This window comes from Lethenteron reissneri, chromosome 44 (genome assembly GCF_015708825.2).
Source record: "Lethenteron reissneri isolate LAM-NWPU_2019-01 chromosome 44, ASM1570882v1, whole genome shotgun sequence".
Lineage (NCBI taxonomy): Eukaryota > Metazoa > Chordata > Hyperoartia > Petromyzontiformes > Petromyzontidae > Lethenteron > Lethenteron reissneri.
In genome coordinates this window covers 7476427-7502802 of record NC_083822.1, presented here as the reverse complement: position 1 = coordinate 7502802, position 26376 = coordinate 7476427, and the positions used below count along the sequence as shown (strand labels likewise).

At 51.1% G+C, this 26376-nt stretch overlaps 1 protein-coding gene across 1 annotated transcript; it reads left to right on the top strand.

Moving 5' to 3' along the window:
• Positions 1–23293, top strand: TMC7 (transmembrane channel like 7). Its single transcript, XM_061569801.1, has 16 exons — positions 1–803; positions 3580–3877; positions 4494–4642; positions 5311–5559; positions 7573–7649; positions 8679–8827; positions 10026–10173; positions 10822–10998; positions 11613–11776; positions 12695–12812; positions 13974–14071; positions 14363–14546; positions 16301–16431; positions 18175–18330; positions 18810–18888; positions 20178–23293. Exons 1-16 carry the CDS (start codon positions 764–766, stop codon positions 20349–20351), a joined length of 2391 nt encoding a protein of 796 aa, XP_061425785.1. The 5' UTR covers positions 1–763; the 3' UTR covers positions 20352–23293.
• The last annotated feature ends 3083 nt before the right edge of the window (positions 23294–26376 follow it).

Sequence of the window (26376 nt, the reverse complement as noted above, 5' to 3'; positions counted from 1 at the left end):
TTTTATTTCGACCTACGTGACTTTACCGAAAAGAAAGTATTATTATATTATTTTATTTCTACCTACGTGACTTTAAAATAAAATATTATATTATTTTATTTCACGTAGGTAGAAATAAAGTACTATTTTATTTATAATAATACAGTATAATAATATATTATTTTATTTCTACCTACGTGATTTTACCGAAAATAAAGTATTATTATTTTATTTCTAATATAATATTTTTTTTTTCTAATAATATAATAATCTTTTATTTCTAATAATATAATTTTTTTATTTCTACCTACGTGACTTTACCGAAAGAACCAACGAGTAAGGAAGGAAGGAAGGGACCTTACTGAAGAGACGAGAGGTAGGAGGAGGAGGAGAGGGGGGGTAGGACCACGAGGTGTGTGCAGAGGGAGGAGCGAGCGAGTGAGTGAGCGCAGCCGTCGTCTCTCGAGGACGGTACAGTGCTGCGAGACGGATACATCGACTGGTTAGTAGTATAACACAAGAGAGATAACAAACATAAGGAGAGAGAGACAGATCAAGAGAGAGATAAACAACACGAGTGTGGCTCAATCCCCCAGCGTCTTCACGAGTTGAAGCTTTGCGCAGTCAATTGAAGCGCTGCTTTGCTACACGCGCCGAGAGTAATCGGCACATGCGTGAGAGACACGGGGCGAATGATTAGTATTGTAGCGTAGTGTATAAAGTTAATATCTTGTTAGTAAAGTGGTGTGAGATATCCGTGTCGTCTGTGGAAGAGCTGCCAGCGATGGCATCCGTCAGCTCGACTCAAGCCAGCGAAGGCAATGGTGAGTTACAGTGCCTGCTTACACATTGTACACACGTCAAAGAACAAGGATGAACATGCTGTTGGGGCAAGTGTTGTTTGCGAGCACCTATTAAGGCCGGCACTGGCACACGAGGTGGTGGTGGTGGACAGCACCACGCCCGACCGCCTTTGTCTCCCCGGTGCCGATGTTTACACATCCACACATCCACACAGCGGCTGTTTTAAACAATTTAAGGCTGAGTCGACCCAGGGAAGGCCCAGGAAAAGATTCTCACACACACGCAAACGATCGTTTCGTACTGTATTTATTTGTATAGACTGCATTACATAATACCGCATCCTTGTAAACCGTACAAAAACGTGCGTGTTTAACAGCTAACAACGCTCAGGAGCATTGCGGTACGAACATTTCGTTACATTATGGTATGTGCTCAGCAAAAGTAGCGAAACTTAGCAAGCGGATGTGTTCTGCGCGTAACTTTAGTAGAGGCGCAGGTCCCCCGTGTAGCCTACGCAGCCTTTCGGGGCAAGTGCTTTAGGGCGGCGTTACACAGGAAGCTTGCTTGCATTGAACCAATATCGCTCCGCCCCTGTACTCCGCCAAAATGGCCTTCTTATTTAGTTCGTGGGGAGTCTAGAAAAGAAATATCTTGCTGTAACAGTTGTTAACTAATATTCAGAGTGGTGCGGTGGGTGCACACTTTTGCCGATGAGATATCATCATCACTGGGGGAGTTATGACAACACGATGAAGATGATGATAGGGGTGTTTTCACTAATTTGTGTATTGTTCGGGTCGTCGAACGTCAAGGGCCGCATTAAAGTCCACCAGGAGGACGCCACTGCCGTAGAGGGGACAGCTATGGGCTAGGGGAGATGCTTCTGTGTATCGTTATCGCCCTGCAGTGTGGCTAATGGAATGTCTACAAAATAAAATGGAGATAAATCATCGGAGAATTTGTTTCGTCACAAGAGATGCGTGGAGCAGTGCACGCTTGAACCCGCACCGAGAGACCAGGACAAGTGAGACGTTGACTTACAGGGCCACAAGAGCACAATCGGAATACGTTTGGGGGATATGGTTATTTTCACTCAATCGATACTTGTGTAGTGTCAACGATTCAGAGACAGAGCTTGTAGGAGACACCTTTATTAACAACTTCCACGGTCTCGTCCACATCCTCTCAGCCTAGGGCCTGTACACAACACCAGCCGTCTAAGACTGACGGCGCTGACTGAGATAGCCAACTTCGATCTTGTAGCGCAACGTCTAGCGGAGACGTTCAGCGACGACGGCGATCAGACGACAGCGACGACGAGATGAGTCCATTCCCAGAACCGGCAGCCTCAAGCTCCCCGCTCCCGGCTCCTTTTATGCTCCCAGCGCGGCCTGGCTCCGCCCTGAACGCGCCTCCCTTCTCGAACCCGCCAGCAGGTTCCAGGTGCCTCCAGATGGGGTCCTCCGTGAATCCTTGCCCAAGTTCCCCCCCTCTGCCCACACACCGCGCACACCCTCACCGGCGTGTGCGCTGTCTGTCCACCACAGTTGCCGCTGCTGTCCACCAGCCGGCGCTATGACACTACACTTGCAATGGCTATGGGTCATTGCCACCGGTGAATACGTGCTGGCTCTTGAGCCTTTAAGAAGCTGTGCATATTAGCGTGTCCTGGCTTGTGAAACCTATGGCCACGCTTATCTGGTTGCTTCAATGCCCCGCAGCTGTTTCCTGTTTAGAGCGTGCAATGGTCAGCGCGTGTGGTGTGTGTAAAGCCTGCTGTACCTTTGTCGATCCACTCCTTATTCACAGTTCCCAACTGGGGAGCAGTCGTGCAGTGGTTAACACGCTGCACTCATGTCCAGCATGGGTGACGAATATCTGAACCGGTCCTGGTCCTCCCCTAGGTCGACTTGGCCTTGAATGAGTACTGTACTGTACCTGGTGTGGTGTGTAACAATTATCAGTGGGGGAGACAAAGGTGGCAGGGCCTGGTGGTGGCCACCCACCCCCTCGTGTGCCGTGTTGGCCTTCAAAGGTCATTGCTGACAGCCCTTGCCCTAATGGTTTCTAAAGGCAATGTGGGGGAATTAAATTTCAATGAAGTCCGTACATTGCCCTTTGTAAGAATGTTATCTGTGGCAGGGAATCGAACGCAAGTCATCGGGATCATAGAACAATACGCTAACCACTGCTTCGTATACAAAACGGACAATTACGTTATAAGACGCAGGTATTTGGATATTCTAGCGGAGTGTCAAGAGACATTGTTTAACCCTTCCGCCAGCAGTGCTGCGAGCGGATAATTGCAGAGATGCACTTTTAGCTTTGAATTTTTTGTTTACACTTATAAGATGTTTTGCTTAAAACCACAACATTTCTTGCAATCAAATAACTTTGAATGCGTCCAATCTCATCAGATCCAAGAAGCCAAGCAGGGATGAGCGTGGTTTGTACAGTACAATACAGCTTTTGAATACTAGGTGTTGTTTGGGCTTGGTTGGCAAAGTGGCCAGGAAATAAACATACAGCACTGCACTCTTGAACTCACGCAGACTACTTGAGTGTCTCCCATTCCATTGTGTGGTGGGTTTTTTTCAGGTTCTTTGGTTTCCTCCCATAAGAATCCAAACACTAACAATTAGTGGACTTGGCCAAACCAACAAAAGGGATGCCCAGATGTTGTGGAATTGGGTTTCAGCTAAGAATGATGGGCAGGGCAGCGGGCACAGCATCAGAAAACGAGTGACTCCAATGCCGCTTGTGTCCGTCTCTCCCCCACTGTCATACAACTTGCAGACGACGTATTCAGCGGTGATGGCGGAGGCGGAACGGACGGCACCTTGGCAAACGAGGTCCTGCGCCAGCTGCCGAGCTACCGCACCATGACGATGACGCTGCGGGTTGCCCGGCGCGCCAGCGCGCGTACGTTGGCGCGCAGACGCAGCACCTCCCGCGCCCGCGGAGCCTCGCTGGCCTCGGAGCTCACGGCCGGCGACGGGACCGACTCGGCGCCCAACGCCGCCGGCGTGGCGCAGGCCGCCCCGGCACCCGTGCGAGACATCACCGTGTGCATGGCCGCCAAGAGGGTGGAGCGGTGAGCAATTCCCTCTGGCGGTAGCTCCACGCCCCGAGCGATCGGTTCAATGTCTCTGCAACCGGTTGCTCGCAGGAGAGAGGCAGACTCGGCTTCCAAGTGTCGACCCGCTTGGCGATTTGTAGCATCGTGTTTCATCGCGTGCTGCACATTTGCGTACACGTGATTTGTTGTACATGATTGATTGTATTGTACATGATTGGTTGTCACAACCCCGATGTGGGTGGGGGGATAACGAGAAAAGGGGCAGGTTTATACTGGAAAGGGGCATGGCCAGACACGTTTGTTGTGTTACCACTTGCTCAGATGTGGACAATGCAGTTGCAGAGGTTGTTTAGTAGTATGGTTTGGTCATGCCACTCACTGATCACTCAGGTGTTGACTCAGGCCAATGTCTACAGTTCAGATGTTTATTGATTTATCATAAATGGTATTTGGACAACCGTAGAAAAAGTACGGTGGACTTCCCCGCAAAGCTGTACTCTTTTTTTTTATCAACCCCGGAGGGATGATGAGCGGAGTCAACCCTCCCAACAAGGATTTATTTGTATCTATATATCTATTAAATATGCATGTGCTCCGATTTGTAACGAAGTGCGCCGTCACGTTTACACAGGACCCGGAGGAAGGACAGCTCGGCGCAGCTGACCACGTGGCAGGGTTGGAAGCGCAGTCAGTGGAAGAGCCTCAAGCGCCTCAACACTTCGGTCAAGTCCTGGCTCAAGGGCCTAGTGCTCTGGAGGTCCTCAATCCACCAGATTGAGGGTGAGTGACCAAACCCTGAGAGGTGTCTTTTTCTTTGTCTTGAATTGCTGAAATGTTGGTGCATTCTTAAATCTACCATGGTGTGATGGGTGTGGCAGATGAAAATATGGGTGCAGGTTCCTTAAATTCCACACCCTCCCAAGCCCCACCCAGCGGCATAAATGGGTTCAACCACAGTAGGAGCAGGTCACGTGTGGTGGTGTGGTAAATTGAGAAAATATGCACATCTTCCAAGACATCTGGCCACCGGGGAAGAGTAGGCCAACATACCGTCCAGTGGGGCACTCAACAGATGAGATCTCCTTAGAGGTCCCACGTGTAGAGGCCCTTCCGCCGGCAGTGGCGCGAGCAATAAATTGCAGTGCTGCACCTTCAACTCTTTACAGTACTAACTTGGGACTTCCTGGTTCGTGACGTTTCTGTGTGGCGTGGGGATGCAGCTCGCACCAGTCAGCGTCGTTTTGCACGTTCAGGTTTTGAACTTGGGGAGCGTCCTATTTTTTCCTCCAATGAATTTGAAAAATGTTACCGCCATTATGTGCAGCTTAAGGGATATCCGCCCCCGGGTTATTTTTCGGGCATGCTTGTACTCTGGAGATCAAAAACGTATTTCTGTCCAAACTCAGCCGAGCGTGCCTCTCTGTTTATCCGTTCGCCGCCCACACCAGGAAAGTTCGGCACGGGGATCCAGGCCTACTTCTCCTTTCTGAGGTTCCTCGTCGTGCTCAACGCCGTCATCTTCCTTCTCATGCTCTGCTTCGTCACGGTGCCAGCGATCGTCGGGCAGCATGTCGCCCACCCCTCCTCCTCCTCGGCCACCACCGCCCTGGCCTCCACCAACGACACATCGGACATGAACAGAAACGCAAACAGTAACGCGAACGTCTCTGCAGAAGCACAGCGGACGATCAATCCTGGTAAGCGCTGTCGACGGCGTGAAATAATATAAAAATAAAATGTATACCAAAACAAATATACATATATTTCCCACCATCATGGTTTTCCTGATTGTGCCATTGGCGTTGCGTCATGACACGCGAGAACGGCATGCAGAAGTAGATATCACAGAGCTTCCTCTGAGATCCCTTCAATCAAGCAAATCAGTACAGGGCAGCACTTTCCCATCTGTCACTTAAGAGTCGGGCCAAATATCCAAATTCAGTGTCAAGCCAATGTTAAATTGATGGTTTAATCGCGTCCGTCTGCTTGAATTTGAACCCAGCATCTCAATGGTGCCAGCTCGGAGCTCGAACCTCTGCGCCTCCCGGCCACCTAAAAACGTTAGATTTACGTCGACCAGTTGAGATTGGTAGAGTATATGTCATCACCATCGTAATATTGCTATTGGATTTATTCAACAATGTCTGTCATTTCTCTAATCATTAAAAAAAAGAATACTAGAAAGCAAAGAAAATCCTCGTTCCAAAATACAAGTTTGTTTTGTGAGAGGTCGTGACCTGACCTGGAGAGTGGAAAAATACGAAAAATCGGGCGATTGTTTATAGTTTCCCGCAAAAGAGATTTATCGCTGCGCTAAAATTTGTGCATTTATTTTACAAATAATGTAATTCGATCATGCAAGGATACTTTTATCGATGCGTGATCGAATTATATTATCTCTAAAATAAATACACGGCTGTTGATTTTACCGCAGAATCTTTTAATTGTTGTCATGCAACGATCCGCACGTGTTTTTAAAGAGGTTTGTACTGTCACTCTCCTTTTATCGAAACAAACAAACAGACGTGCCTGTGTGTTTATTCGTCTTCCTTTGTTTGCCTACAAACAGTGGACCTCTGTGGTCACAGAGCCTTCCACTTATAAGCAATCACTCAGCTGTGGATCCACCTTGAGCCACAGCCCCATAGGAACCACCCGGTAAACATGCCAACGTTGGGCCAACGTTCACATGGAGCTGTTTGCCACGCGCCATCAACAACACTGCCGCCATCAACACCACTGCGACACAATTCAAACAGACTCTGCCGCTGCATCCAACTCACGGCCCATATCTGGCTCGCATCACAGCATCACAGCTTCGTCCGTGCGGCTCTTTGAAGCCGCAAAAAGTAAATAACCGCAGCTGTCTTTTCGGTATGGTAAATTCATTATGTGGTGATGCGGCTGTTGGCAGTGGTGCGCAACTAGCAATACAAACCACACCTGATATTCCCAGGCAGTGCCCATTTCAAGTACTAACCGCGCTGAAACCTGCATAGCGTCCAAGGTCTGATGGAGAAAAAAATACTCAACACGTCTGTCAATACCACTGTGTGGCCTTAAGGTGATACAGTATATATAATAGGTAATATTTGAGCAATTGCCATTTTTCTTCACCAGTGCATGTGAAGTAACGGGTCATTGTCTTTACGGGATGTTTTTCAGAAGTGGCATTATGTCTTCGATGGACCGGTCACAGAGAATGTTGGCCGCAGCTGCATGTTGGCACAGAAAAGAATGGAAGCCTATGTTTGAGAAGCAGCCAAACGTTCATGGCATTCCCACAACTGTGCGCATATTACATTTGTGTCTCGCCAGTTTGATGCAAACTGTTTCCGATAAAAACAAAAGCACTCGTTATTACTGTTGACGTATCGCGCGTATTTGAAATGGGAGATCTTGAGGGAATGGTCGTAATCGAGCGATGACTTTTGTTGCAGAGGTTCAAAGCACGAGATGTGTGAGACTACGAACAAAAAGGGAATATCTCAGTAAATACCCCAGCGCACATGTTCCTTCAGGCTGATGATTCGAAATGAAGGCGGTTTGCGCAGTTTTGCGAATCGCATGGACAGGAATTTGTTCGGTGGCTCCCGCGAGGAGTTAAATTTTGTATTCTTTTGCTTTTAAAGATGTCTCACGCATTGCTCCGTGTGTTTGCGTGCTCATTTAACATTTATGTTTCATGTTTTTATCTCTGCACTTTTCAGTTTGTGCAAAATATGACCCGACAAACAGCGGGCTGGTGCACTACTACCATCGCATCCTGGATCTGCTCTCTGGCACGGTATGTGACTGCTGTGCACGTGCGTGTTTGTGCGCGCATTTGTTGGTGCGTCTAGATTGAAATCTTCTTTCTTTAGAAATGCTTTTTGTGTTTAGTTTATTGTCCTTCCCCTGCACCTCCGATTAGCACGGTTGGCTACGTATGGTGCAAAAGAAGTTCCACATTGGTACATACGTTGCATTATGAATCCAGTGATCCGAGTTCAATTTCTGCTCGCAGCTAACACCAGTGACAATTATCTGAACCAGTTCTAGGCCTCCCCTAGGTCGACTCAGCCTCAAATGAGTATCTGGTACGGTGTGTTAGTATCGCCGCTTGGGAGACAAAGGCGGTTGGGCGTGGTGCTGGCCGCCCACCCCCTCGTGTACCGTGCCAGCATTCATAGGTTATATGGGGAATTTTTGTCTTTTTGAATTTGAGGTTGGTGCAGTGGGGAACGGTGGCACAGTGGTTAGCGTACTGCACTGTCCTTCCACCGCACCTTCAATTAGCACGGTTGGCTACGTATGGTGCAAAAGAAGTTCTACATTCGTACATACGTTGCACGACGAATCCGGCGACCCGAGTTCGATTCCCGCTCACGGCCAACATCGATGGCGAATATTTGAATCGGCCCCGATGCCTCCCCTAGGACGACTCGGCCTAAAAATTAGTACCTGTTGCTGCTGTGTAAACATTAACGCTGGGGAGACAAAGGCGGCAGGGCGTGTTGCTGGCCTACACTGCCCCCTTGTGCATTGTGCCGGTGCTGCAAAGTTTCCTCAGTAGGGGGCAGGGGTTGTTGCTGCTGAGCGTGATCCCAGTTGAGAAATTTTCTGGTACATTTTCAGCATCGGGATGCTTGGCCAACACCAGTTACATTTGTGTGGTGTTTTACCGATGAGAGAACACTGGAGAACTCATGCAGAAGGGGTGGCGGGAGGGGGGGGGTAGGGTGCACCCGGGTCGGGAGAATCGGACCCAGGAGCCCCGTCACTCTTGGGGCACGAAGCGTCACCAGGGAGGGGTTCTCTCTCGTTCGCACGGCAGGGATTCCTGGAGCCCACCAGCCTTTTCTACGGGTTCTACGGCACGGGCTCGTACGACCTGCCAGCGGACGTGCGCTACAACCTCCCGCTCGCCTACCTGCTCACGACGCTCGCCTACCTCGTGCTCAGCCTCGTGTGGATCGTCAAGAGGTGGGTAGACGCCCAAGTAGCGGAAACAAGACACCAGGTCCCCGAGTATAGCCTACAACAGACTGATGCTGGGGCTATTGCTGTTCGCGAGCACCGACAGAGATCCCCCCGGATAGCTTTTAATGGACTGGTTGAGGCACGTTCTGTTAGCGAGCACCGACAAACATCCCCCCGGATAGCCTTCAGTGGACTGGTTGGAGCAAGTGCTGTTAGCGAGCACCTATTAAGGCCAGCGTGGCATATTAGGGAGTGGGTGGCCAGCACCACGTCTGCCTGCCTTTGTCTCTCCGATGCTGATGTTTTTATTGTACCAGATTCTCATTTAAGGCTGAGTTGATCTAGGTGAGGCCCAGGGCCAAGTCAGGTAATTGTCACTGGTGTTGGCCGCGAGTGGGAATCGATCTTCCGGGTCTCATTAACTTAATTTCCTTATTTATATGCGCAGACACGGGACAGAGTTCTGCTTGTATTTGACTCATAATTCTCCACAACGCATAATGGGTTTGCATCGTATACTGATGATGATGATGAATTTATTAGCCATTTGGTGACGATAGTTAACGATGATGAGAGTTGACAATGATAGTTCATGATGATTTCATCAACGGATCGTGGTGATGATGATCGATGATGATCTAGTCAACAAACAACGAAGACCTAGTGAACCAAATTATTACGTGAGATGACGATGTAGTAAAGAGACGATCAAATTTACAATTGGTGGTTGATCATGTTGGATCGGGCAAACTTGCAACGAAGAAATAAAATTAAATAACTACACCGATACGACTTCCAATTCGGAAGACGTACTGAGGCTCCCACTAAGCCGTGCGGCGGTGGGAGGGGCGTGTGCGGCACCAGTCTGGCACCGCTATCGCAGAGCGACGGCGGCCGTGCCGTTGCGGTTCTCCGCGGCGCGAGTAACGGCGTCAATAAAAACAGCGGCGCTGCTGCTGCTGGCGCCCCTCTCTAAATAAAATGAACGCCGAACCGGCCTGCACGTTCTGAAGTTCAGCGGTAAACGGGACAGCCCACACGACACCTTGCGATGATGAGGCTTATTAGCGAGTGAACAGTTGATGATGATGGTGACGACGATGATCTAGCAAACAACTGACATCGAGTAAACGGACAATGTCGGTGTAGCAGACAACACCGGTGGTGGCGGCTGTTGACGATGATTGTCGATGGTGTTGAGGTCGGCCGAGGGCTTCAAGCACAGCCTGGTGCAGACGGAGGAGCGCTTCTGCAACTACTGCAACAAGGTGTTTAGCGGCTGGGACTTCTGCATCAGCGACCCTGACGCCGCCGCCCTCAAGCAGAGCAGCATCAGCTTCGAGCTGCAGGTGAGACGCGTCTCCCCCCCCAGTAAACGTGGAACGGTGATCACGCAATGTTGCACCAACAACGTTGGAAACCTCTTCTCGGTTCTTTCGGTAAAGTCACGTACAAGGGACATAATAAAATAATAAATATAAAACATAATAAAATAATTCTCACGACGTTTCGGCCACAACGCAAGCAGCCGTCCTCAGGTGAAGAACAGGTCTGTCGGAAAGACAGCGTCTGAATGACTTTCCGACAGACCTGTTTTTCACCTGAGGACGGCTGCTTGCGTTGTGGCCGAAACGTCGTGAGAATTGTTTTATTGTTTTATTTTTAATATTTTATTATTTCCCTTCTACGTGACTTTACCGAAAGAACCAAGAAGATGAATCCCTGCAGTCACGAAAGCTTTAAATCGAAATTTAACGTTGGAAACCGTTGTTGGCGCAACATTGCGTGATCACCATGGGGGTGGGGGAGTCAGGAGGGCTTGGCACGGTCCTCGCGGCTTACCTGCCTCGTTCCGCACACGCGAGTGTTGTGAATGGTGACCCGGTCCGCGGTACAAGCGATAGTTTCAGCAGCGGGGATTCGATCATCGCTGACGGTGACAACGGTGACGGCGGTGACGACGTTGACGGATTTGACGACGCTTCTCCGTTTGCCAGGCCGACCTGGAGGAGGAGAAGATCCGGAGCAACATCCGCGGGCGCAGCGCGATGGAGCGTCTGCGCATCTACTCGCTGCGCGTGCTTCTCAACGTGGTTGTTCTCGGCCTGCTGGCAGCCTCCTTCTACAGCATCTACGTGGCCACCATCGACTCGCAGGCGCTGCTCATGCAGCATGTACGTGTGCCACCGGCACCGCTGGGGCTAGCAGCACCAGGCTGTGTACATAAGACAAAGATCCTCCCCCCCCTCCCCCATAGCCTAAAACAGGGGTCGGCAACTTGGCACACCGAAGCCACATGCATTGCCAACAACTACAACAACAACAAAAACCCCTCCTAATTATTTTCGATTGGCGGTGAACATTTAGAAGCCCAACGATGATTTGTGCATGTGCTGCTCTTGACATAGGGGATTGAAAACAATATGGTTTAACGTTATTCATTGAGGACCGTCTTCTATTCACATGCATTGCGGCTCTCAAAATATTTAGTTGCTGACCCCTGGCCTGAACAGTGCTTTTAGCGAGCACCTTCGAAGGCTGAGACAGCACACAATTGGGTGGGTGGCCAGCACCACGCCTAATGGTGATATTTGCACATCACACCAGGTATTCATTTGAGGCTGAGTCGACCTAGGGGAGGCCCAAGACCGGTTCAGATAATCGTCACTGATGTTGACCGTGAGCGGAAATCGAACCCGGGTCGCCAGGTTCGTAGCGCAGCGCGCTAACCACGACACTCCGCGCACACACCCCCACCCCCTCGTGTGTCGTTCGCGGGGTCATGCAGGCGGCAACGGAACAGAAGAGCCGGTTCATCGTGAGCCTCGTCGTCGAGTACCTGCCATCGATCGTCATCACAGCCGCCAACTTCCTCATGCCCGTGCTCTTTGAGGTCATCATCACGTTCGAGGACTACACGCCCGACTTCGAGATCAAGCTCCTGCTCATCCGGTCCGCACCACAATGTAGATTGTTGACCGTGCATGTACGCATGTGTGTGTGGGGAGCGGTAGTGTAGCGGTTAGCGCGCTGCGCTATGAACCCGGAGACACGGGTTCGATTCCCGCTCACGGCCAACACCAGTGACGATTATCTGAACCGGTCCCAGGCCCTCCCCTAGGTCGACTCAGCCTCAAATGAGTACCCGGTGCGGTGTGTAAACATCGTCACCAGGGAGACAAAGGGCGTGGTGCTGGCCATCTACCCCCTCGTGTGCCGTTCCGGCCTTCATAGGTGCTCGCTAACAGCACTTGCCCCTACAGTCTGTTAAGGCTATATGGGGGATCTTTGTCTTTGTGTCAAGATAGGCCTCTGGAGGAGGCCTCGTAAAAGACAACAACGGAGGGCAGAGGAGCGACGCTCACAACAACGAGCGTAGAGTTGGCACAGTCGGGAACACAGTTGGTGCATCTGTCAGTCGTCTTAGTCAACGAATGGCACCAAGGTCTGTTCCATGACCTTCCAGCGGCACCTTCCATACTTCACGTGGCCTTAAAGTGCACCTAGCATGGCACTAGCACCGTGGTGATGTCACCACCACTTAGTGGTTAAAGGCAGTTGTTGTGTATGTGTATGGGGAGTGGTAGTTATAGCGTTTAGTGCGATGTGCTCGGGTTTGATTCCCGCTCACGGCCAACACCAGTGACGATTATCTGAATCGCCCCCCCCCCCTTGCTCGACACAGCCTTAAATGAGTACCCGGTGTGGAGTGCGTTAACACCAATACTGGGGAGACAAAGGTGGCGGTGCGTGGTGCTGTCCACCCACCCCCTCGTGTACCTTTGCCGGCCCTCAAAGGAGCTCAATAACAGCACTTGCTCCAAAACTTGTGTGAAGGCTCTTTGGGGGATCGTTGTCTTTGTGCTCCAGGACGGTGTTCCTGAAACTCGCCAGCATCGCAGTGCTGCTCGTCTCCCTCTGGATCCAGATCGTGCGCTGCGACGGAGTCGTGTGTGAGCCGTGCGGATACAACCACAAGACATACCCCGTGCGTGTGCACACAAACACACACACACGTGCGCACGCGCACACAAAGCACACCTCGTACGTGCACACACACATACCCACGCACACACGTACACATACGCACGTACACACGCACACAAACATATCCCGTATGTGCGCGCAAACACACACGCACGCACACGCACGCATCAACACAAAATATAAACTGTCCATATGCGCACGCGGCCATGCAGGACGCACAGACACAAAGACAAAAGATCCTGCGTATAGCCTGTAACAGACTGGAGGAGCAAGTGCTGTTAGCGACCACCTATTAAGGCCAGCGTGACACATTAGGGAGTTGGTGGCCAGCACCACGTCTGGCTGCCTTTGTCTCTCCAATGCTGATGTTTTTATTATACCAGGTACTCATTTAAGGCTGAGTTGATCTCGGTGAGGCCCAGGACCGGTTCAGATATTGGCATAAACACGCACATAGGAACACCCACAGACACGCGCACGCACACATAGATATATATGCATATATACGTGCATACAACAACAACAACAACCGCCATTCGCCACTAAGTGGCGGTGACGTCACCACGACGCTTGTGCCAGGCCAAGTGCACCTTGAGGCCATGTGAAGTGTCGAACGCCCGCTGACAGGAGGTCACGGGGCAGGCCCAGGTGCCACGGGTCGACTGACTGAGATGTCCGAGATGACTGGCTGATGCACCACCTGTGCCCCCTACTGTACCAACTTGCTGTGCTTTAGCCACCCGGCGCTCCGCTCGTTGTTGTGAGCGTCGCTCCTCCGCCCTCCGTTGTTGTTGGAGGGCAACTGCCTCCAACTGCCCAGTAGCGTCCTTCGCGAGCCTCCTCCACTGAGGCCGATCTTGACACCGCTGGTACCAGTCATCGGCAAGTCCACTCAGCTCCACGTCCTCCTGTACCACACGTGCATACACACATGCATGTACACACAGTGACATACGTCACATGCACATACTCACGCCATCCGCACCAAGTGCCAAGGCACCACACTACTGTGTGTAAACACATCACACCACCACAAGCACGTGTGAACACCCTCCACCCCACACCACCACGCGAGTCTTACTAAGCGAAATGGGTGCTCACAAGATCACTTGCCGACAGTCTGTTTTGGGGGGATCTTTTTGTCTGTGTGCTTGCGCCGCAGTGTTGGGAGAACCGCGTGGGCCAGGAGATGTACAAGCTGACCATCTTCGACTTCATCATCTTTGTGGCCATGGTCCTGTTCATTGAGTTCCCACGCAAGTGAGTTCCGTCCGTGATCACGCACGGGCGTGCCTCTGAAGCACCCCTTTTGTGAAGAAAACTAAAACAAGCAACAAATAAACACGGCTTTTGCTTCGGATTTAGAGGCGCTGGAATGCACAGCCAAGAGTGGGAACGCAGCCAGAACCGGCGCCAAAAATTTCCCGAGTTCTGTGACCCTATATTCATTTGGGCAACGGTATTTCCACTCGTTACTCCATTGAGCCGTTGGCGCCTCTGCCAGCACCGCCCGGCTTGTGTTTGTTGATGTTGTTGCTGTGGTCATTACAGGATCATCGTGACCTACTGCCCGTTCAAGATCGTCCAGCTGGTGGGCACGCAGGAGTTCTCCATCCCGCAGAACGTGCTCTCCATCGTCTACTCACAGACCATTTGCTGGATCGGTGCCTTTTTCTCCCCGCTCATCCCCCTCATCGCCATGATCAAGTACATCATCTTCTTCTACCTGAAGAAGGTCGGTTCATGCGGCGGTGCTGTGTGTGTGTGGCTCGGCGGGGATCGGGGGGGGATGGCTGGTGGTGGGGGGGGTGGCAGGGGGAGGGGGGGTGACTTGGTAGGGAAGGTAAGTAAAAATAAATAATAAAAATAATAGAAATAATAATAGAAATAAAATAATAAAAATCACGATGTTTCGGAGGCAACACAAGTCTCCGTCATCAGGTGGGACCGTCACAGCCAGATTTACTGTATCAAGTGAGGCAAAATTCCAAGAGACAAGCGCTTAAAGTTAAGGGGGAGGGGGGGGAGGGGCTTATCTTAATGTGGTAGCCAATGAATGGAACTTAACCCCAAGTGCACCTATTGTTCTCTTTTAGCCCCGCCCACCCCCACCAACACGTTCTATTCATTGGCTACCACATTCAGATAAGCCCCCCCTTCTCCCCCTTAACTTGTATTTAAGAGCTTGTCTTTTGGAATTTCGCCTCACTTGAGACAGTAAATTTAGCTGTGACGGTCCCACCTGATGACGGAGACTTGTGTTGCCTCCGAAACGTCGTGATTTATTATTTTATTTCTATTATTATTTCTATTATTATTTATTATTATTTATTTTTACCTACGTGACTTTACCGAAAAGACCTAAGAGTATGAATCCTTGCAGTCACGAAAGCTTCAAATCTAGAATTGGTAGGGAAGGGTCTTGATTCCAGGCAACGTTGATTAAGTCAGAGTCACCGAGTTAAAGATCTCTCCCTGGATCTGCCACTGAGTCTGGTCGATGAAGCCGCTGGAGTGAGTTCAAGTCGAGTGTGAGTCTGTGGATTTTGCAGAGTCTCTCTCTCTCTCTTAGTCTGGTTGCCTAAGCACTCTTGAGTTGTGAAACGTTGCGGTGATATGTGTGCCCAATCCCCCCCCACCCACCAATATCTACACAGCTCTTTTTCGCAAGTGACTTGGCCACAAATGATAGCCCCACGAAGTGGCTGATCATGTGTTCAAATTTACAGCAGGCAAATACCCTAAACACGTGTTTCTAAAGGTGTAGGGAAAAACCGGAAGACCCAGAGATAAATCCACATGACCACAGGGAGAACATGCAAACTCCAAATATATCGGCGTTAGGGTCGGGATCAAACCCACAACCTCATGTTTACCAGGCGAGGTAGTTAACATCACGCCACCATTAATCAGTGTACTCGGTAATCTTATATACATAATGTATTTGGCCAATTGCCGTGTTTGATCTTCATTGGTGCGCTGCAGTCTCCTGCAATGTCGGACCCGATTTGTGTTGATGTCGTTTCGTCACGGTCACAGCAGTCGTAGGTATCGACATGCTCGGTGGTTTGCGTTCACTCCTCGTCGTTATCACTGTCTCAAACAGTCGCGGAGTCGACAAACGTCTTTTTCTCTAACTTTGTCCACAACGGTAACAATGATGCCGTGTGTCCGTGTGTTCGTGTGTTCATGTGTCTGTGTGCGTGTCCATGTTTCTGTGCGTCCGTGTCTCCATGTTGCCCTCTCTCCACGTTGCCTTGTCTCCACGTTGCCCTGTCTCCACGTGTCTGAGTCTCCGTGTGTCTGTGTGTCCGTGTGCCCATGTCTACATGTGTTCATTTTTGCACGTCTCCACGTGCCATGTATCTCGTGTGTCCGTGTCTCCGTGTTGCCCTGTCTCCACGTGCCGTGTCTTTCGTGTGTCCGTGTCTCCGTGTTGCCCTGTCTCCACGTGCCACGTTTCTCGTGTGTCTGTGTCTCCGTGTGCAGCTGAGTCTCTTTGAGAACTGCCTCCCCTCTGTGCGCCCGTTCCGCGCCTCCAGCTCCAACTTCTTCTTCCTGCTCGTGCTGCTCTTGGGCCTGGTGCTGGCGGCAGTGCCCGTCGGCTACAGCGTCGCCAGGTGACCATCGTCATCCAGGGACGACCACCACCTGCTCCACTAAACTTCGCGTCCGGGGGATGGGGGAAAGGGTCTATTAAAGGGATGGGGGGAAGTGGCTGTCATCTTCTTGGTTCTTTCGGTAAAGTCACGTAGAAGGGAAATAATAAAATAATAAAAATAAAACAGCCGTCCTAAGGACGGCTGCTTGCGTTGTGGCCGAAACGTCGTGAGAATTATTTTATTATGTTTTATTCTTATTATTTTATTATTTTCCTTCTATGTGACTTTACCGAAAGAACCAAGAAGATGAATCCCTGCAGTCACGAAAGCTTTAAATCGAGAAGTGGCTGTCGTAAACGTCTTAGGGTACGGCTGTTATGTCGATCCACTGCTGGATGGGGGCCTGCACACCAGCGGCATACCATGGTTAGCGTGGCCCCTGGTGCCAGGGATGAAATGGGGGGGGGGGGCTCCACTTTGTCCAATTTTCTCCCCGCCTCTTCGTGTCCTAGTGCATGGGCCCATTCGGCCTGTGGCTGCCGGTTGAGTTGATTATCCCGCACACTCGGTAGTTACACAGAGGATCTTTGTGTGCGTTTGTAAGTGTGCGGTGGAGTTTGCATGCTGCACTACGAACCCGGAAACCCGAGTTCGATTCCCGCTCACGGCGAACACGAGTGACGGTTATCTGAATTGCTCCTTGGCTTCGCCTAGGTCGACTCAGCCTCAAATGAGTGCCTGGAATGCGGTGTGTGAACATCAGCACTGGGGAAACTAAGGCTGCCGAGTGTGGTTCCAGCCACACCACCCCCCTCGTGCTATTGGCTTTCAGAGGTGCTCGCTAACAGAACTTGCCCAAACAGTTTGTATGGTTATATTAGAGATCTTTCTCTTTGTATGAGTGGGAGTGCATGTGTGTGTGCGTGTGTATATATAAGGGGAGCGATAGTGCAGCGGTTAGCGCGCTGCGCTATGAATCTGGCGACCCGGGTTCGATTCCCGCTCACGGCTAACGCCAGTGACGATTATCTGAACCGGTCCTGGGCCTCCCCTAGGTCGACTCAGCCTTAAATGAGTACCTGGTGCGGTGTGTAAACATAGCCACTGGGGAGACAAAGGCGGTCGGGCGTGGCGCTGGCCACCCACCCCCTCGTGTACCGTTCTGGCCTTCATAGGTGCTCGCTAACAGCACTTGCCCCTACAGTCTGTTAAGGCTATACGGGGGATTTTTGTCTTATCTTTGTATATATATAGGGAGCAATAGTGTAGCGGTTAGCGCGCTGCGCTATGAACCTGGCAACTCGTGTTCGATTGCCGTTCACGGCTAACACCAGTGACGATTATCTGAGCCGGTCCTGGGCCTTCCCTAGGTCGACTCAGCCTCAAATGAGTACCTGGTGCAATGTGCAAACATCACCACAGGGGAGACAAAGGCGGTGGTCGGGCGTGGTGCTGGCTTCCTACCCCCTCGTGGACTGTTCCGGCCTTCATATGTGCTCGCTAACAGCACTTGCCCGTACAGTCTGTTAAGGCTATACGGGGGATCTTTGTATATGTATGTCTGTTAATGGATAAACATAAGACCTTTGTGTGTGTGTGTGTGTTTGAGGGTGCTTGTCTTTGATAAAAGCTACACAGGGGGTCTTTGTGCATGTGTACACATGTGCGTGTATCCGTTAAAGCTATTCAAGGAATATCTTTGTCTCTGCGCGTGTGTGTGCGCGTGTGCGCACGCGTGTTTGTGCGCGTGTGCGTGAGCAGCATGGCCCCGTCGCAGTCGTGCGGGCCGTTCCGTGGGGCGGTCCGCGTCTGGGACGTGGTGCCCGCATCCATGCGGTCGCTGCCACCCGCGGCGCAGAAGCTGCTCAACGTGCTCAGCTCGGAGGCGTTCGCCGTGCCCCTCTTCATCCTCATCTGGTGAGGCCATCCCCCTTCACCCCTCCCTCCCGCCCCCGCTCCCAAGCGATTCCTCCTGTTACTTAGATCCCTCCTACACCGGCTCCAAATCCCATCCCGGATCGATTTGGAGTTGGCAATCACCGTGTTCCTCACTGCGCTACGAACCCGGCGACTCAAGTCTGATTCCCGCTCACAGCCAACACCAGTGACAAATATCTGAACCTGTCCTGGGCCTCCCCAAGGTCCACTCAGCCTTAAATGAGTACCCAGCGAAGTATGTAAACATCAACACTCGGAGAGACAAAGGTGACCGGTTGGGCTTGGTGTCGGCCACACCACCCACCTCGTGCTCCATGCCAGCCTTTAATGGGTTCTCCTGAACAGCACTTGCCCCAGCAGGGTGTGTAGGCTGCATGGGGGATCTTTGTCTTTGTGTGTATGTACATGCAAGCATGCCGTTCAATGTGCGTGTGTGTGCTCGTTTGTGACGCATGCAGCCTTGTGTTGTTCTACCTCATCGCGCTGGCGGGCGCGCACAAGCGAGTGATCCACCAGCTGAGGGAACAGCTGGCCATGGTGAGTGACGGTTGCCCGTGCGCAGCTTCCACCCACCTCCCGCTGTCAGTGTTAACGAGGGCATCATTGCTTTGTGTCATGAAGGTCAAGGCGCAACCCCTGCATCTGCTTGCTCTCGCCACTGCTGGCGGAAGGGCCCCCTCCAGGGGATTTCTGGGCTACTCTTCCATTCCGACCAGACCTTGGCCGGCGGCAACAGTTGCCCAAGCTCTGCTGTTCTCTGTGTATTAGGGTGGTGTTATCCTGCAACTAATGAGTGTTTACATGTGGGAGGAAGCAGGAGCACCCAGGGGAAAATCCACAGATGTATGTCCCAGCCAGCCACGGGTCTGGCCCAGGGATCAGCAACCAAAATAGCAAGAAGAGACATTTTCTTCTTCCGAATTCGGTCAGAAATGCAATATTTCAAGAGCCGCAGTGCATGTGACTACGAGACGGTCCTTCATACGTAACGTCACGAAGCAGTCCTTGAAGAACCGCGTGCGGCCCTGGAGTCGCAGGTTGTGCCCGACCTCTGGTCTATCACATACGGACGGAACAGGTGGAGTTTACACGTGGGCTTTCGTGACCGATATCATCCATAATACAGGTTTTTTGGGTTAGATCGCGTAAATATAAAAATCTGGCTGTTGCCTGATGAAGATAGTTGTAATTACTGGCCAAACGTCGTATTCAGATTGTAAATGTTGTGGCTTTGCTCTCCAACACACCGGTGTGCCGTACTAGTGACGAATTGGCATGTTCCGTTTACGTGACAAACCTTACTAATTGACTGTGTCGGGTGGTAGCTGGTTTAACGACACTTGTATATCTTTACGCGATCTAACACAAAAAAACTGTATTATGGAACAGGTGGAGTTGACATTTTTGCTCTACCGCCATCTCCTGGCCTAGCGAGGCTATAGCACCGACTCGACTCCCACGAGGAAGGCAGTTTCGCAACATTTGTGCAATCCTCGCTGCGTGCAGCAGCATAGCCACCACCTCCACCACCGCCCGGCTAATTCTCTCACACTACCACGTGGTGGCGCTTTGGATGCACGGGATGACGGATCGGGTAGATTTGTGAACGCTGTCATCCCCTCCTCCCTGGGCCGCAGCGGTAGCCATGAGATGACCGTGCAGCCGGTATAAATAAATATTCTGATTCTAATTCTCAAGGTTTTGGAGCCCACCTCAATGGAAGTGATTGGCACAATCGCGCGAACGGCCACCCACGTAACCACCCTCTCCCTCCCCCTTTGCGCACCGCCTTTCCCGCACGTGCGCGCGATTCACGAAAACCGCAGGAGGCCAAGGACAAGCAGTTCCTGATAACGAAGCTGATGGAGATGCAGTCGAGTGGCCCCTCGGAGTCGGAGAAGAGGCGCGCCTCCGTGAGGGAGAGGGCCAGCCGAGCGGCGCGCGGCGGCGGCCGGGCGGACGACCCGACACGGCCGCCGCTTCCCGGCGCCGTCTGCTGAGGCCGGCGACGCATCGGCGTTGCGAGATCGTCTGTCGCGACGGCGAGTTGCGACGTGCGAGGAGTACGACGACGACGACGGCAGCGGCGGCTGAGCCACGGGGAGGGCGATGACGCGGACGAGCGGCAGCCGCTTGTCGCAGATGTTCGCGGTTCGAGCCCGGCAGCCGCAATCCGCCCCCCCCACACCGGTCAATGCTGGCGGTGTACAATCGAGCGTAAATGCCCCGAAGCGCCGGCAGCTTCACGTTGGACGTTGAAAGATTCCGTGACGTCGTTTGACAAGAGGGTACGCCGCGGTGTACCGGCGTCACGGGCGACGTTTGCAATCTTTTTTTATTTTTTACAAGAGACTCGCAACCCACCTGGCACACCAGTGGTCACCTGCTGACCGCTGCTGCAGTGGCAGTGTGCTGCACACAGGGTCAGCTGTCACCAGGGGTCCCCTGTGGCAGGGCACCCCGAGATGTGCCCCATGGGAGGCGCAGTATGAATATTAGGTGACGGTGATGCTGAGGGAGGAGAGACCCCCCCCCCCCCCCCGTGGGTTGTGTGGTAGAGAGAGCGTGGCGTGGAGTGGTTCGACCACCGTCCTGTGATCCTGGCGACCCGAGTTCGATTCCAGGCCACGCACAAAGCTTGGCGACAAATCGAGGTATGTCCTGGGACAATGTGATACCCCACGTAATCTAATTCATTCTGCAGCCTTCTGCGAGTGGAGATGATACCATAGGAGGTGGACTGGGTTAGTCTTCCAGCGAAACTAGCATGGGGTACCGTAAGTCAAAAGAAGTCAGTGACTTTCTGCCAGACTAAGCATTGAAGTGGTGCTCACCTTCTTGTTTACATCCCCGTGCCAGTGGTGGAAATTCCACGTACCTACGACGCAGTTTTGTGTATTTATAGAATGACCAATGTTGACTTCCCACAAAGTGGCACTCATTTGATCGACTCTGGACAGATGATGTGCCCGAGTCAACACCCAAGCAGGATTTAAACTGGGAACCTTCCAATCGTGAGCCGCTTGCTCCACCGCTGAGCCATCCAGCCTGGTTATCTTAAATAAATAAGAATACATATCCACGTGGGTTATCAAGCTGTTGTCCAGGGTCACCACCCCCTTAATTCATGACTGAAGCTGGGTTAGGGCACAGTTTTGCATTAACTGCAAGTTCTATTTATTTATATGTGCCTGCCTATCTGACTTGTTATTTTTATTCTTCAGTCGAAGTCTATTGTTGTCGCTGGTTTTTATCACGGTGTTATATACACGTAAATATATATACCGTTAACTGTGACCGGTGAGATTGTGGACTTATTGTCACGTGCAGTGATCACAGCCAGGAACCTGGATGATCGCGAGTTCGTTCCGAGCAGCAGTCTCCATCACTGTAGGTAGTTGGGTACAAACATTTTGGCCAAAATGGTATTTAAGTCTGTTTATTTCTAAAGGTTTGTACTGTGTTAGTGTCTGTATTCTTATTACTACTACTACGTTACTTCACCCAGGAAAGCCTCGCTGAGTCTTGAGACTCTTTTTCAGGAGGGTCCTGCCAAGGCTCCGCACATTAAGGGGCGACGGTCGCTGCTGCCGTTTGCAGTCCGTCGCTGACCGTTCCGGCGACGGGATATTTCGATGCACAGCGTCGCCACAACGCCGCGCCCGCTACCGAGCCAGTAGCATCCAGTAGTTGTAGCCACAGCTGCAGCATTTGAGCTTGAAAGTTGGGGGGGGGGGGGTGGGGCGATCTGTGCAGTCCCTTCTCTGTAGTGTAACCGATGACCACCAGGTACCGGGACCGGTGGTCATTGGTGAGTTAACGACACATTTATCTTTACGCGGTCTAACCCCCCCCCCAAAAAAAACTACTTTATTACGAATGAATATTGGTCGCGAAAGCCTACGCGTTAAACTCGGCGGGTCCCATTCGCAAGTAGCCCCTCACCCCACCCTCCCCCTTCCCCCCGGCAACCTCTTCCCCTGCTGCTGAGCAATGTGAATCGAACGGGGAACCGGGTTTCGCTTTCCGCGTGCAATTTCATCTCGCGAAGCCATGGGGGGCCCGTGGGATCGGATCGCTGGATTCTGAGCCGAGTTTGGTGGCTTGCCGCAGCGAGCAAACCTCTTTGGTGGCCAACTTGAGACAGAACGAAGCTGCTACAGCGGTGTTAACGGCCAGCAGCGTGCCGGACTTGCAATCCAGAGGTTGGATTTTTATCTCCCGGCTCGGCAGTTGAGCCAAGGGTGCGAGATTCTGAAATCCACCACCCCATTCCACCTTTGTTCACCCAGCGGTAGAAATTGCTACACTGTATTTAGTTAATTCGTAGGGGTGCGTGTGGTGGGGTAAACTGTGGGTACTTCCACGACTTCCAAGACGCCACCTTGCCAATGCGGGTGAATAGCCAAAAAGACCTCGCTCGCAGTGGAGGCTCTAGCTGCGAGCAGTAGTGTGAGCAAGGAGTTAGGGGGCTGCACCTCTGGCCTGCTGTCTTACGAGGGTGGCCTGGGTTTCAGCAGTGTCTATGGAAGGAAAACCAAAAAATAGTATTTCGTGTGTAAGCAAGCTTAGGTCAATATTGTGAACTCTTTTTTAGTATTTTACATGAATTGTAAACATGCATGACACGCGCGCGTAGTACGTGGTGAGCTTTTATTTTTTTAACGCCGCTCGCTTTACTCAGTACTTGGGGGAATCGCGTGGCTTTGTGGTTTTTAGCTTTGTAAAGCAGGCGACGGAAAGCATCTCGTTTTACAGTAAAAACTAATTTTGTAAAAAATTTATAGCAGTTTTACATGAAATAGTTTTATAAGAATAGCATGTTTAATAAAAAGGTCTTTGTTTTTAAAAAAAATGTAGTCGTGACAATAGTTTTGCGAGATTTGTTTTGTTTAATTAATTGTTTTAAACATGAACGTAATCCTGCAATAAATACCGGACTGTTTACACCTCATTGCTGCAGTGCAATAACGTGCATCATCATCATCATTATTATTTGATAAATATCCGAGAACGTTGAGTGGGCGCAGCGGGGAGAGTGGTTGGCGCACTTCGCTGTGAACCTTGGCGACCTGGGTTCGATTCCCAGCAGCGGCTGACATCAGTGGTGAAGTGATATCTGAACCGGTCCTGCGCCCCCCCCCCCCCCCCCCACATACATTGATTCAACCTTAAATGAGGACCACGGTGCTAATGTTTAATACATCAGCACGAGGGGTGACAAAGCCGGGCGGCCGGGCATGCTAGTACCACACTATCCACTTTGGTTGCCGTGCCTGCTTTCATCAATACTTGCTAAGAGCACTTGCCCCAAAAGGCAGTGTGGGCTACACGGGGAATCTGTCTGTGCGTGGGGGTATGCGTCGGTATTCCCGGCGTGCCAGTAGCGCGTGTTGCGCGTGTGGCAGGCAGCACGCTTGGCGTGCGCGACTACTGCTGCATCTGTCACGAGCCATGCCATGCCCGACACACGACGCATCTGCCTGGCACGGGGACCCGATGCCAGATCCATTTCCGTGTCGCAATTCCGCAGGACAATTGCACAGTCGCAGCGGAGTGAATTATGATCGGATGAATGGGTGGATGGGTGGATGGGTGGGTGGATGAATGGGTGGATGGATGGATGGGTGGATGGATGGGTGGGTGGATGGATGGATGGGTGGATGACTGAACGTTTTAATGGAAGTATGAATGGATGCACAGACAAGACAAATAAATTGATGGATGGGGGCCATGAAATGTGCGTGCCGTTCGCTCTCGTTATCACCCGCAGGTGAGTCCCTGAAACGCACGTGGCGGGCAAAGGAGTGAGCGTTCCTCTATCTCCGCACTTGCAGACCTTGGGCAAAGGGCCGAGCAAGTAGAATGGCTCCACGTGTTGTTGATGTTGCTGAGGATGCGCGTGCTGTGTAACAAGAACGCACGGCCTTTTCGCACGCAAAACAAAATCTACGGTCGACCCGTAAAACTCGTGCAGAATGCTGTGGCGGGTGCTGTTCGCGAGCACCCTATTATGAGGCGTGCATGACGAATGAGGCGGCAGTGGGGTCAGAACCATGTCTGCGTCGCCTTTGTCTCCCCAGTAATTGATGCTCAGTGTCGGATTATCCTCGTAGTAAACGTTGCATTTGCTACGGGCCCCGCACTTTCAAGTGCCCCGCGCTAAATGCTTTCAAGCTACCAATTCCGGTTCAGTGATTCTGCACTTGCTCTATTATTATAGTACTATACTGCCTTCAACTTTTATGAACGGCTGGGTGTTCAAGGTTAGCGATTTATCGTATTATCTGGCTGTATAGCAAAAGAAAAAAATACAATTACTTTACTATGCAAGTAAAAAAATCGTGAGTTGAAGCTTTCGTGACTGCAGGAATTACTCTTTGGTTCTTTGGGTAAAGTCACGTAGAAATAAAATAAATAATAGAATACGACGTTTCGATTGCAACACAAGCAACCGTCATCAGATGAGAATGAATGTAAGCTCGGAGAGAGACATAAAGAGAGAGAGACAAACAGACACGGAGAGAGACACGGGGGAGAAACAGGCACAAGCAGAGAGAGACACACAGAGACGCAGAGAGAGACACACAGACAGAGAAACAAGGACTCTGACGAGGCATTACAGTATATAGAGAGGGGGGGGGGGCAGAGAAATTAGCATGTCAATGAGAGCGGCAGGGGGAGAGAAATTGGAAGTTTGAGAAAACAAGCCTAGTAAATTTCGATTTAAAGCTTTCATGACTGCAGGAATTCATCTTCTTGGTTCTTTCGGTAAGTCAAGTAGAATGGAAATAATAAAAAAATAAAAATAAAACATTATAAAATAATTCTCGCGACGTTTCGGCCACAACGCAAGCAGCCGTCCTCAGGTGAAGAACAGGTCTGTCGAGAAGACAGAGTCTGAATGACACACTCCAGGCTTGGAGCGACTATTTAAGCTGGGATGGAGGTAGGAAGGGCGCCTTGACAAAAGAAATTGCATATCAAGAGGAATTTAGCATATTTATTATTTTATTATTTCCATTCTACGTGACTTTACCGAAATAACCAAGAAGATGAAGCCTAGTAAACTTAGAAATGTAATACAATGCAACACAGAGAGTCAGCTAACACAACACTTTACGTGGTTGATTACGTTCTTCCAAAGATTGCTCAATGTGAAGTTAAGCGTGAGTTGTGTGGAAATCCTCCCCGTGGAGGTGGTTCAAACTTGTTTTGAAGCTTTCGTGACACACCTGATGACGTTTGCTTGTGTTGCAATCGAAACGTCGTATGCTATTATTCATTTATTTTATTTCTACGTGACTTTACCTAAAAAACAAGAGAGTAAACATTTTTGTGTTTTAATATTAATGTTTTATTTAGGGCCCCGTTATAACATATGCTACAGGCCCCGCACTTAGCTTAATCCGGCACTGTTGATGCTTACACCTCGCGCTCTGCACTCACTCCCGGCTGAGTGCATCTAGGAGGGGCCTATGACCGGTTTCTATATTCATCACTGATGTTTGCCGTTTTTGCGGGGTGCCATAGCGCAGTGCGCTAACCAGAACACGCCCTGTCCCTACGACACATCAACAAAACACAAAGGCTGAGTCGACCTTGGAGAGGCCCAGGGTCGGTTTGGACAATTGTCACCGGTGTTGGCCGTGCGCAGGAATCGAAGTCGGGTCGCCGGACTCGTAGCGCTAACCACTGCGCCACCGCTCCCCTCCCCCACCATCCCCTTCCCCAGACACACGCACATTCGGATCATATAAGCATCGTGTTGTTATTATTATTAGAATCTGACACAAGACGATTTGGGTGATTTATGATGAACAGGGGCCAGGGGGTGGCGTGCGTGGATGAGTGTTCTATATCGAAGATCATTGGGGCTGGCGAAGGCGTGGTTGGGGTAGGGGGTGAAGTATGACACCAGCACATGTGCAGCACATAGCCGAGTAGTCGTCGTGTGTCGGGAGGGACACGGGGCCACGTCAGCTGTCCCCACGCCCAGCGGGCAGCCACGCGCGGGGAATGATT